Below are 13,254 nucleotides of genomic sequence, written 5' to 3'. Positions count from 1 at the left end.
TTATTTAATAATGACATCAAACAGGACTAGTGCCATCAGTGTAAAAACTATGCAGTCGTACTGGGTCGAAGGAATGAGGAGCTGGCATTTCCAGAGAAATTGTAATTACACTTTAATGGAAGTGTGTATTTCCTCTGTGCAAGTTTAACCTGCTTAACATTGTATTTTATCACATCAAGCAGACCTGAGAGTGCATAAAATGCTTCTAGAAATTTATTTTGGCACATGTAGGTGCCATGGTTCTGAAACCACTCAATCTAATAACATATTATCCTACCATCTTTTTTTCCCAAAAGTGAATTCAGTAAACGTTTACATACCTTTTTCAAACTATAGTTTTTTTGCTTTATTGCCCTAAAAAATATTTACAGTTTATATGCCTTCTTGATCAATGTAATTTTAATATATGCTGGCCCAGCTTAATGAACTCGGCAACTTAAAAAATTGCAAGTGCAGATGCAAAGTTCTGCTGTAGGGATAGCACTTTTTCATAGGTACCGTGAGAGAATTAGTATGGTGGTATCAAACATTTAACTGTTATTTTTTATGTATAAAAACGAATATTAACCCCTTAAGGACACATGACGTGTGTGACACGTCATGATTCCATTTTATTCCAGAAGTTTGGTCCTTAAGGGGTTAAACACATCAGAAGAATACCATTTTTAGTTTTACCCCTTAAGGACACATGACGGAAATATTCCGTCATGATTCTCTTTTATTCCAGAAGTTGTGTCCTTAAGGGGTTAATGAATACTTCTACAGGGACCAGTAGCTGAGAACAGTCTTCTATTATTTCTAACACACTGTGTATTATATAATAGGGAATCCTGTAGGTAGTAATTGACATTGTAATCACATGCACATATCTGTTTTGCAAGCTTTCTCGTGGAAAGCTATGAACATGTTCATGGACATTTATTGTATAGTTGACATAAAATCTTTTTGTCTGAGTACAGTGACCCTGTCCTTTAAACTCCGCTTCCTAAAACATTGCAGTGTTCTAGAAAGTGCAATGTTTACATTGCATAGGGTAAAGACACCTCCAGTGGTTGTCTACATGACCACCGCTAGAGGCACTTTCGCTGCACTTGCCGATTAAAACACAGTCACATGATGCAAAAGCCCATATGGGGAAAATTGCATGTGCATGAGAAAGTTTGCTGTGCATGAGCATATTGTCCCCAATTTTCCTCTATGATGAACATTGGATGTAAAGTTGCCACTTTTCATTGAAAAAATAAATACTGGCCATTCTAATCTGCATAATTAACTATCTGTTTTACATCCCAGAACAGGACAGCATAGTATGTAAATAACAAGGAGTGCAACAAGTAAAAATAAATACATTTGGAAAGGAGAAAATCCTGTTAATAACCCGGGGGGGGAGGGGGGGGGAGGGGACTTGGTTTGGTTTTGCTGTATAGAGCAGGGGTTCCCAGCCCAGTCCTCAAGTATCTCCAACCAGTCCAGGATTTAGGGATTACCCTGTTGTGTCTAAAGTGTTTTTGTTTTGTTTTCCTTCTAAAAATATCTTAGCCACAATTGGGTAATTCCTGAATCCTGGACTGATGGGGGGTACTTGATAACTGGGTTGGGAACCACTGGTATAGAGAGGGGTTGCTTTGCAGCTTGGGAAGATTAGACTACTCTTCTGAGTGCTCTGAGTCTGCTTCATAGACCATACATACAAATACACAGGGGTTTTATTCTCTTCTAAGCAACAAATCAAATTAGAATCCGAATTGCAAAATGTAGGTTCCAGCTGTGCCTAGGCTGAATTAGAGAATTTTATCACATCAACTATTTTTTTTATGTACAATTAATATTTACATTTTCTAAATTTCAATTTAATACATACATCTCTGTGGTTTATTATCTAAACTTGAGCATGAAGTGTAGAAAACTGAAAAACAAGCTACAAAGTTAATTCTAAAGTAGAGGATTTTAATCTTTTTAATGTTGCTTTGTGTGAATGCATACGTGAATTAAGTGTGTAGGGTTACTTTTTGTGCAGTATATTATAGGCACACTATAAAGCAATTCAGCTTACTAAAGTGCTCTGTGTCTGTTTTGTATTTATTTATTTTTAATTAAGTTTATAAAAGTGCAGATTTCAATAGAAATCAACACTTTTACAAGTATGATCCTAAAGGTTTTCTTCAGCTTCTGCTAGCATGAGCGAGCACGCTTTCTCAATGAGGAGTACTGCAGCCCTTGAAGCATTGTAAAGCCCACATATGCGACTGTATGTGTTTGGCTCCAGCACAGAGGGTTCTCCGTAAGAAACCTCAGACTGGAGTATTCTTCAGCACAGGCTGCTTTGTTGACTGGCACTTGCTGGCGTTAGTCAGGAATTTCAAACACTAAAAGGTGCTCTATAGTCATCAGAACAACTACAACTCATTGAAGTTGTTCTGGAGAGTATAGTAAGTCCCTGCACACATTTTCATCCAAACACTGGTGAGCGGTGTTGAGGGAGCTGCTGCAAGGGAGGGAGCCTTACCTCATAATCTAATCACCAGAGGAAGTGGAATTCTGCCAACTCCACCCCCTGGTGCAAACTACCAATCAGAGCTCAGTAGGCTGACTAGTCCATTAAAGGCAAGTTTTGTCCTGCCTATTTGGCTCCATAACAGTTTTGATTAGGGAACAATAGGGTGCTTCTGGGCAGCCAATGACTATCTATTGGGCACTCATATTAACCCCTTAAGGACCAAACTTATGGAATAAAAGGGAATCATGACATGTCATACATGTCATGTGTCCTTAAGGGCTTAAAGGTATATTGACCCCAAAAAGTTAAAAACCCAATAGAAAAAAAATATTATATAGTTTATTTTTTTGCAAGAAAAACTGGTGGGGTGCTGTCTCTATAGACGAGTCTCCACTGGTGTTAATGTATATCTAAGTAGTGGGGGGTAAATCACCTGCGTTTTCCTTTAATTCAGTAATGTATTTTTTAAAGGATGTCATTGTTTCACTATTATGTTTCCACAATTTACTACCCTCCTCATTCTCTTTATTTTATATCCCTATATTCTGTCTTTCTTACTGTCCAAACCCCCATCTGTGTCTCTCCTCTTGTTAATCCCCACCTGTCTTTCTCTCCACCTGTCAATCCCCTCTGTGTCTCTTCTTGCAGCCTATCCTCCCACTTGTCTTTCCATTCTCACTTACCTGATCTGTAAGCTACTGGCTGAATGGTCTGTGCTATGTAGCTGCTCTTCCACAGAGTCAATAAGCAGAGAGGCAGGGAGATGATGCAACTTCCCATCCCTGCCTCTCCACACTCTGCAAACCCTACTGGCCTGCATGGTATTGTAGTCTAATCTCAATCACAGAAAAATACTGACATTTGTATTAGGTGGGAACCCTAATATTTGGATTTGTATTATCACCAGAGGAGGCCATGCCTCCTCAATGTCGTGGAAGGTGGAGTGTTGAGCAGCGATGAGGAAGCTATAGTTCTACAAAAAGGTAAGTAAAACTTTTGATTTTTATTTGAAAAGAAGAGGGATGGCACTTGAGCATCAGGAATAGATTTGTTTTTTTCATGCTATAGTGTTTCTTAAAACATGAAGGAGAAGCATAGCTTACCTTGTGGTATTACAGGCAAAATTTTCAAGGCCATATAAGCAAGAAAAAAAGGGGGGGGGGCTATAAAGATTTATTGTGCTGTAAAAGTAGGGAACATTTAATTTAAGGTGGAAGGGAGGTTCTATATGAAGTTCCAATTTCATTAAAATGGTTAGCCGCCATAAAGAAAATGAAACACATGGCTTTTCAAATGAAACTACTTGTCACTTAATCGTATTATGTAGTTTATCTAGTATTCTGACCCTTCTTCATATTGCATTACTTATAAATGATCAGAACATTAGATACATGCTGAAACCCTGCCTAGAGCTGCACTTCTATCAGCAGTCTTAAGTCATCATGACCACTGCAAATCTTTGAAGGACTTGGTGCTTGAAGAATTGTTCTTCATGACACTTAAAAAGAGCAGAGGCGGTGAACCATCTCGAGGAGTATAACATTTTGACCCCAAAACCACTACATGCTGGTGTAGTGGTTATGGTGATACTAGGATTTGGGCACTCTCCAGGTCAAACTTATTTTGAGGTGTTTGACCAAAGCTAGGACTCCTGCAACCAGACTTAACACATTCCTATTAATGGTACACTCAGATGACCCACTCAGAAACTGCTTATGTGGAAATTTAACTTCCATGGACATTTTAATTGCGGTCTGCAGATAGTTATATATAGTTATAGATATGAACTATCTTTCTGTGATAAACAGGTTTTTAAACCTTGTAAATAAAAAAAAAAAATTCTCATTAGAAAAACCTTTGAATTGTTCAGTTTCTAAAATGTTCTTGAAGATGCAGTCCCATAATATTTTTGCCATGTTGCTGTAGACAGAGGAGATGCACTTTCACATATCTCTATATTATTTGTATTAAATGTATCTAGTGATTTACTTTACAGGCTGGTCTGTTTTTTTAAATATATATTGAAATAAGCTGATACAATTTCTATGCTTTGTTATGGCAAGGGTTGATTGAGAACTTCAACAAGGAACTGCATCACTTCATACACTGCCTACGGTGACTTAGAAAGCGCTAGTGGTTTTATGTTAATTATCCAGAAAGTAAAAACATGTCCAATATGCATATATTAACTACTTCCTTTTACCTGACTATCAGGAGAATCTGCTCTGTCCTGAATTCTTACGGATGGGAGGTATGACAGGCTGCAATGTCCTTGAGCCCTTATAAACCTCGGATTACTTGGTAAGATTTTTGTTTAGTTTTTTTAATTTTATTCAATTTTCTGCGCTAACTTCTCAAAAAAATACTTAAGGTTAAAGGAACACTCCAAGCACCAAAACCACTGCAGCAAGTATAGTTTTTACTTTTTGTAATAAACTATTAGTACTTAATAGAGCCAGCACACAAAAAGTTAATTTGTGTGATATAAACAAAAATGAAATAATCATTTACAGAAAATCCATAGAATTTGCTTCTTCTGCAGAGACCAGGGAACAGTTTGAGTATTTCGACTAACCTTGCTCCTCAGTGACAGAGCTTTACACACTTATAAACCGTGGCCGCATGATATGAAGCGGTAGTATGTTCTGCTTTGTGTGTTTGTACGGAACCAGAATGACTTCTCAACATTACTACAAGAAACAGCTAGTGGACCTTTTGTATGTGCAACTGCAAAGATAACTACGGAAATACAAATAGGAGAACTGTGTTTTCCATGAGCTCCTGCCCAGGAGGGATTTCTGTAAAGCATTCATGTAGCTTTAAGTGTTGAGTGAAGCACAATTCTGTACTAAAGTGTTTTGTGTACTCCTAAATCTTACATCCTTTGAGCAGCTGCCTTTTACTCTGAGACCGACACTGTACATGAAACCAAAGACACAGTGGAGGCACATCAGCAGTTTATAAAGCTTCAAAAGCAAAATAAACATAGTTTTGGCTTTCGCCTTAGTCATGTATCAGTAAAAGGGAAAACCAAAACGCTGCAATATAATTAGCTGCTGCTAGAACAGCTAAACCTGTTCATTGACCAGGTTGTCTCTTGTTGGAAAAGGGGAATAGATGTAGTGCAAACATGATAGATTTGCAATTTTATTATATATATATATATATATATATATATATATATATATATATATATATACATACACACACACATATATAGTTAATACAATGTTAAACAAAAATCTGCACACCAGTCAAGCCATAAGACTTAGATACAAGGTAGTGGGTTCAGCGCTTAGTGGTCAATAGAAAACTGAGACTGAATATAAAAAGGCTGCAACCTAAAATTATGACGTTCCCTCACAAATCGTAAAAAAAAAATGGGATGGATCTAGAGAATAACAATAATAGGTCGTGCCAAAAAAAAAAAAAACACACTGAAAAGATATAATAAAACCAAAAATAGATAGCAGAGATAAAATAATGGTGATAATAACACCGCAATATGCTATAAACTATATATCACTAGTATCTCTACTAGTTTATAGCATATTGCGGTTTTATTATCACCATTATTTATCTCTGCTATCTATTTTTGGTTTTATTATATCTTTTCAGTGTTTTTTTTGGCGCGACCTATAATTTTTATTCTCTAGATCTAAGCCATAAGACTTGCTTTTCCCAGAGGAATTACACATTTGCAGTGATGTTACTACCGCAAAGGCTTCTGGGTGGGCATATGTAAATTAGTTTAACAAAGAATCACATTTTTGCCTCATTCCATTTTATAAATATATATATATATATATATATATATATATATTTTTTTTTTTTTAAACATGCATGTGAATACTAATAGAATAATTATTTTCTAAATTATTGCACACATGACATAGCTGCAGATTATGGTGTGTCTGTATTTTCTACCTCTCCGGATTTTTGTAGGAAGTGTTTGAGAACACAAATGTGCATTGTTTAATAAGTTTTACTGCAGCTAGACATAGGCCAACATAAATAATGTTTATGTACCTAATTAATGTAAATCCCCTCCAGGTGACCATTATGTCTTACAGGTCCTGAACAATTAAGTCTTACTGTAATGTTTAGCACTTCACCAATAATGTGCCAAGCAAATCAAGGAAAACTATCCAGTGGGGAGCGCTTACGTCCATGACTTATCATGCACTAATACACAAACTAAACAGTATACATAGTGTGGCTGGCACTGTGGTTTTGTATAAATTTTATCGAATGCACAACAGTATGGAAAAGAAATAGCAAAAGCTGTGACTACAGTTGATTTGCAGATTTTGTTTTGTTGTTCAATCTGAAATGGCCTATATTTAGTTTTTCAGTTCACTGCAGTTTGGAGTTGGGTAAATAAAACTGTGTATTTTACGGTGATGAATACGATTAGTACAGTAGTATTTGTTTTGATTAAAGGCTACTTTAAGTGCCATGACCACTTAAACTAACACTCCACTGCTCATGTTGGGAAGAAAAATCAATCACTGTATAGTAGATTCATCCTCAATGAATGCATGTATGAATTCATTGGGGGTATATCTTAAAACAGTTTGCAGAAGCCACAGCTATTAACTGTAGCCTTTGCAAACCTACCCTTTTTTTTCCCCGGAAGAGACTTTGAGTCTCTACACTGGTATATAGCCAATCAGAGGCTTCTGAGGAATGGACACTGATCAGCTCAGGGAAGCCAGTGTGGTGTTTCATTAATTATGTATAAAAGTGTTGGTTTTTAATAGAAATTGGCACTTTTATAAATTGTCATTATTATGGGATACTCTTCACCCATAAAGCTTTTCAGCAAGCTGAAGTACTTTATGGGAGTAGAGTGGTTCTTCAAGCACCATGACCAGTTTTAATAACTTGGTCTGTATATGCAGCCTTTCACTGATGTTAGTAATTGCTAATGTCAATTCTGTGCACATCGTGTCATCAGCTGCTTAAGTCCCTCCCACAGCCTGTGCTCCATGACATGCCTCTCCCTCCAGGAAAGGGAAGTGACTTCATCCGAATAGGATTAGGCTTCCAAGACAGCTTGGCCTCTGTGCTAGAACACCGGTAAGTTGCTCTATTCTTCAAATTTGGGGTGGGGGGGTTTATGTAGTGAGGAAGGTATGCAATGTCCAAGGTCACATGTAGTGAACTTTGTTTCATTAGCCACTTAATCTATTCAATCACAGATGCCCACTTTAATTATAAGTACAACACCGTAGCATAACGTTTAATAATAATGGCAATTTAATGTAGTGAGGAATGCACACACTGACCCTGATGAAATGACTGGATAGATTTTTTTTGTAATTATGCTTGTTAAAATAGCAAATAGATTTTCAAAGTACATAATTAAATTAGATTAAGAATAAAGCCATTGGCTATTTAGCGTGAAACAGTTTTTATACATTAAATAGCTAGCAAGGTAGTGCTCAGGTAAGAATAGATAAATAATATATACACTATACTCCAACATTAAGAAATATTTAGACTCCATAAATGTCATGACACCCTGAAATTGATGGAGTGAATGCACATGCAGCCATTATTTTATTACAGCACAATGTATAGATGAAAGTTCGATCTATACTGTATACATTCGTGTCAGGTAATATAGGTGTAATTTAATTTACACCCAATTAGATTTTGACCCAGTAGAATTTGGAGAGTATATTGCAGATGCCAGTATTTAGTGCAAAAATTCAGTATGTACCAATTGCACAAAAAATAAATCGCTTCAAGCCACATAAGTGATTTTTTGTCAATGCGTGCCTAAAAAAGTAATACAGTACCCCATGTAAAATATCCAGGGATGTTTATTATTGAAAATTGAAATGCTTTTAATTTGTCCGACTGCTAAACTTACCAAAATGTGTCAATGTCCTAGTAAAAATTTGCATGCATCCCAAACTTGGCCCCAAAATAATGAGACACCTACACATTTGCACATTAGTTTGTTTCTAACTTCATTGGTTGTGTGCCATTATAGTGAAATGTATGATTAAAAAAAGTTCCTTTTGGTGTTCAAGACACTCTTGAATATCACTTTGATGTGTGGCACGCATTGGATTGAGGTGAAAAAGAAGAGTTCTCTTTTTACTTAATTTGTAAAGTGCCCTAAAAAGTGTGCTATGCAAGAACTGTAAAATAAATAGAATCGGTTAACAACCTTCAAAATAAAATCCCCTTTTTGAACATTAGACTGGGATGGTGTAAATCAATGGTTGGTAACCCAGTCCAGTTCTGTTTCTGTGTTATGAACCATTGCTAGTGTACATAAAATAGTGTTTACTTATAATGTTCATTATTACACTGAACAAAAACTATACATATTTTTCAAAGCAGTATCAAATAATTATATAACGTTAATGGAAAGTTATTGCCAGACTAAAGTGGGGATTCTATTTTTAAATCATGTAGCAGTTTTTGATCCTTTTTGTATACTCATTTGTAGTCTTCTGATTTTTAGGAAAACAAGTAGGAAGCATTCACCCTTTTCTCTTGCAATCTTTAAATAGCTTGTTTGGTATTTTTTTGTAATGCAATGTTCAATTCTCTGCCATTTAGGAGTGAAATCATTTGGTTTGTCCAGCTCTTGTCACACCTGCATGTGATATACACAGCCTTCTTAACCCCCTTAACCCCTTAAGACCGCAGCCAAATGTACAAGTTGTGAACGAAACAAAATGTAAACAAAACCTGGCATTTGCGCTATGTCTGTCCAACCATAATTCACCTCTTTCATATTAAATGCAACCCCCCTTATTATATATCATTTTATTCAGGGGAAACAGGGCTTTCATTTAATATCAAATATTTAGCTATGAAGCATAATTTAATAGGAAAAAGATTTTATTTTTTTAGTTCTACATGGCATTTTAACTGTCAATGTCATAATACTGTTTGCTTTTACTGCAATAAAATACACATATTTGTAATCAGCAAAGTCTCACGTGTAAAACAGTACCCCCTATGTACAGGTTTTATGGTGTTTTGGGAAGTTACAGGGTCAAATATAGCACGTTACATTTGAAATTGAAATTCGCCAGATTGGTTACGTTGCCTTTGAGACTGTATAGTAGCCCAGGAAATAAATTTACACCCATAATGGCATGCCATTTGCAAACGACCCAAGGTATTGCAAATGGGGTATGTCCAGTCTTTTTAGTAGCCATTTGGTCACAAACACTGGCCAAAGTTAGCGTTAGTATTTGTGTGTGAAAAATTAAAAAAACGCCAATTTTGGCCAGTGTTTGTGACTAAGTGGCTACCAAAAAAGACTGGACATACCCCATTTGCAATACCTTGGGTTGTCTACTATTGCAAATAGTATGCCATCATAGGGGTAATTTTCATTCTTGGGCTACCATGGGGTCATAAAGGCAACGTAAGCAATCTGGCGAATTTTAATGTGAAAAAAATAAAACACAAGCCTTATATTTGACGCTGTAATTTTTGAAAACGCCATAAAACCTGTACATGAGGGGTACTGTTGTACTCGGGAGACTTCGCTGAACTCAAATATTTGTGTTTCAAAACAGTAAAAAGTATTGCAGCAATAATATCGTCCGTGTAAGTGCTGTTTGTGCGTGAAAAATGAAAAAAACGTCACTTTTACTGCCGATATCATCGTTGTAATACATTTTACTGTTTTGAAACACTAATATTTGTGTTCAGCGAAGTCTCCCGAGTAAAACAGTACCCCCCATGTACAGGTATTATGGTGTCTTGGAAAGCTATAGAGTTAAATATAGTGCTAGCAAATTAAATTCCCTATACTTTCGGCATGGGTTGTCAGGCAGGTCCGGCTAATTGTAATTAATTAGGATACCTAATTATGTAAAATTATTACATAAATATATGTGTAGAATTAATATATATATATATATATATATATATATATATATGTGTGTGTATATATATATATATATATATATATATGTGTATATATATAATTTTTTTTAAATATTTTTATTTATATATATGTATATATAGTGATATATACGTATATATTTATGTATATAGATATATATATATATTATTTCGTTCTACGTGTATTTTGATATAGATATATATATATTAATATCACAATACAGTTAGAACGAAATAAAACACATCTATATATTTTTGAATATTTTATTTTTAATTATTTTTTAATTTTTTTTACGTATTTACATATTTTTATATATTCTAAATAAATATATATATATATATATATATATATATATATATATAACAATAATTATATATATTTAATCAGTATCAGTCTACGTGTAATTTGATATTAATATATATATATATATATAATTATATATATATAAATATTAAAATACACCTAGACAGTTTTTGTGTATATGTGTATATATATATATACTTAGATCATATATATATAATATATATATGATCTAAGTATATATATTTTTTTTTTACACTTTTTTTAACTTAATTTTATTTTATTTCTAGCCAGCAGGGGGACCAACTGTCATTACAGTTAGTCCCCCTGCTGGCATTGCTGCAGCCAGCTATCCCGGCCATGTGATTGTGAGGTCCTCGCAAGGACCTCACTCTCACATGACCGGGGGGGACCGGAGGAGGAAGATCTGCCGCGGGGGGGCTCCCTGGGAGTCCCCCCAACCGCGATCGCCGGCGACCGGGTAAGTGAAAAAAAAAAAACGGAGGGCGTACATTTACGTCCTGCGGCGTTTAGAGCCGCTTTAAAAAGGACGTAAATGTACGCCCTGCGGTCTTAAGGGGTTAAAATGTACAAGTTTCGGTCAAAACAAAACGTAAACAAAACCTGGCATTTGCGCTATATGTCTGTCCAACCGTAATTCACCTCTTTCATATTAAATGCACCCACACTTATTATATATCATTTTATTCAGGGGAAACATGGCTTTCGTTTAACATCAAATATTTAGGTATGGAACATAATTTAATATGGAAAAAAATATTTAAAAAATGGGAGAAAATAAGAATTTTAAAAATTTCTTTAGTTCTACGTGACATTTTAACTGTGAATGTCAAAATACTGTTTGCTTTTACTGCAATACAATACACATTTGTATTCAGCGATGTCTCACGTTTAAAACAGTACCCCCTATGTACAGGTTTTAGGGTGTTTTGGGAAGTTACAGGGTCAAATATAGCGTGTTACATATTTCAGTTTTTTCATATTAAAAATTCGCCAGATTGGTTATGTTGCCTTTGAGACCATATGGTAGCCCAGGAATAAGAATTACCCCCATGATGGCATACCATTTGCAAAAGTAGACAACCCAAGGTATTGCAAATGGAGTATGTCCAGTCTTTTTTAGTAGCCACTTGGTCACAAACACTGGCCAAAGTTAGTGTTAATATTTGAAAATGCAAAAAACTAATTTGAACGCCAATTTTGGCCAGTGTTTGTGACTAAGTGGCTACTAAAAAAAACTGAACATACCCTATTTGCAATACCCTGGTTTGTCTACTATTGCAAATGGTATGCCATCATGGGGGTAATTTTCATTCCTGGGCTACCATACGGACTCAAAGGCAACCTGGCAAATTTTAATGTGAAAAAACTGAAACTCAAGCCTTATATTTGACTCTGTAACTTTAGAAAACACCATAAAACCTGTACATGAAGGGTACTTTTATACTCAGGAGACTTTGCTGAACATGAAAACTGTAGAGAGATTGTGTAGATTGGGTAGCTCCCCCTTTAAAAAAGAAAGAGGGGGGGACGCTCCCAATCAGCCTGGTATTGGAAAAGAACTCAATTTTATAGACTTGTACCTTGAATATGTCCTAAAAAGGTATCGCTAAGAACAAGCATATGGATATTGGAAAACCTAGACAAACATGTATCCTGACATGAGCAGTGAAACACTGTAACTTTATTTAATGAACTGTGGAGAGGATACAATGTGTCCGTGTCCGTGTCCAATAAATGCTTGATATCAGAACAGATCCTAAGTGGATATATCTCAATACCCCAATACCAATCAAGGCAAATTATGCCGAAATAAAAATGGATGGTGGTAGAGTGGTCCACAATTCGAAGGAAAAGAGAATATGATACCTTTAAATCTTATATAGAAGTTGGACTAATGTAACAGTTACAGCAGTGTAGTACAAAATGAGGGGGGACACCAAGTGTCCGTTTGAGCTGTAGCTTTAAAGTTGCCCCGAAGGGTAGGTTAAATGCTAAGGAGTAATAGGATGAAGTGGTAAATGCAATGAAGGGAGTTCCAAATTCCCTGGTAGTCCACTATCCTAAACTCCTGTAAGCTCCCCCCAACACCTTCGTGGGTGTTCTATTCTTAGTAGAAAGCTATGCTCTGTCCCCTTCTACCGCTGTTACATCCCTTGAAATTTTAAATCTTAATTAAAGGTTGCACAAATGTAACAGCTACAGCTGTGTGGTACAATATGAGGGGGGACACGAAATGTCCGTTTGAACAATAGCTTTTGAATTGCCCAGAGGAGTGGGTTAAATGCTAAGGAGTAGTAGGATAAAGTGGTAAATGAAAACAGGGGGTTCAAAATTCCCTGGTAATCCACTATTCTAAACTCCTGTAAGCTCCCCCCAACACCTTCGTGGGTGTTCTATTCTCAGTAGAAAGCTATGCTCTGTCCCTTTCAACTACTGTTACTAAGTTAGTCCAGCTTCTAAAGAGAAATCATAGCCATTCTGTTAACGAAAAGAAAAAAAGAGAAAATTATACTAAATAAGTGAGTATCAATAATGGATTCCCTCG

At 35.8% G+C, this 13,254-nt stretch overlaps 1 protein-coding gene across 2 annotated transcripts in view; it reads left to right on the top strand.

Moving 5' to 3' along the window:
• The window catches only part of LOC134611085 (heterogeneous nuclear ribonucleoprotein R), a 119,593-nt gene that overhangs the window by 85,570 nt on the left and 20,769 nt on the right, over nucleotides 1-13,254 (top strand). The window contains exon 10 of one of the 2 annotated variants that reach the window (XM_063454672.1): nucleotides 4,712-4,798. In XM_063454672.1, coding sequence (XP_063310742.1) covers nucleotides 4,712-4,731 — 20 coding nt within the window. In that variant the 3' untranslated portion in view covers nucleotides 4,732-4,798. Of the gene's footprint in view, nucleotides 1-4,711; nucleotides 4,799-13,254 lie in introns of those variants that run through there. The other variant, XM_063454645.1, reaches the window with a different exon arrangement.

This window comes from Pelobates fuscus, chromosome 1 (genome assembly GCF_036172605.1).
Source record: "Pelobates fuscus isolate aPelFus1 chromosome 1, aPelFus1.pri, whole genome shotgun sequence".
NCBI classification, from domain to species: Eukaryota; Metazoa; Chordata; class Amphibia; order Anura; family Pelobatidae; genus Pelobates; species Pelobates fuscus.
The sequence above is the reverse complement of the archived record's forward strand: the minus strand, read 5'-3'. Positions and strand labels throughout refer to the sequence as shown.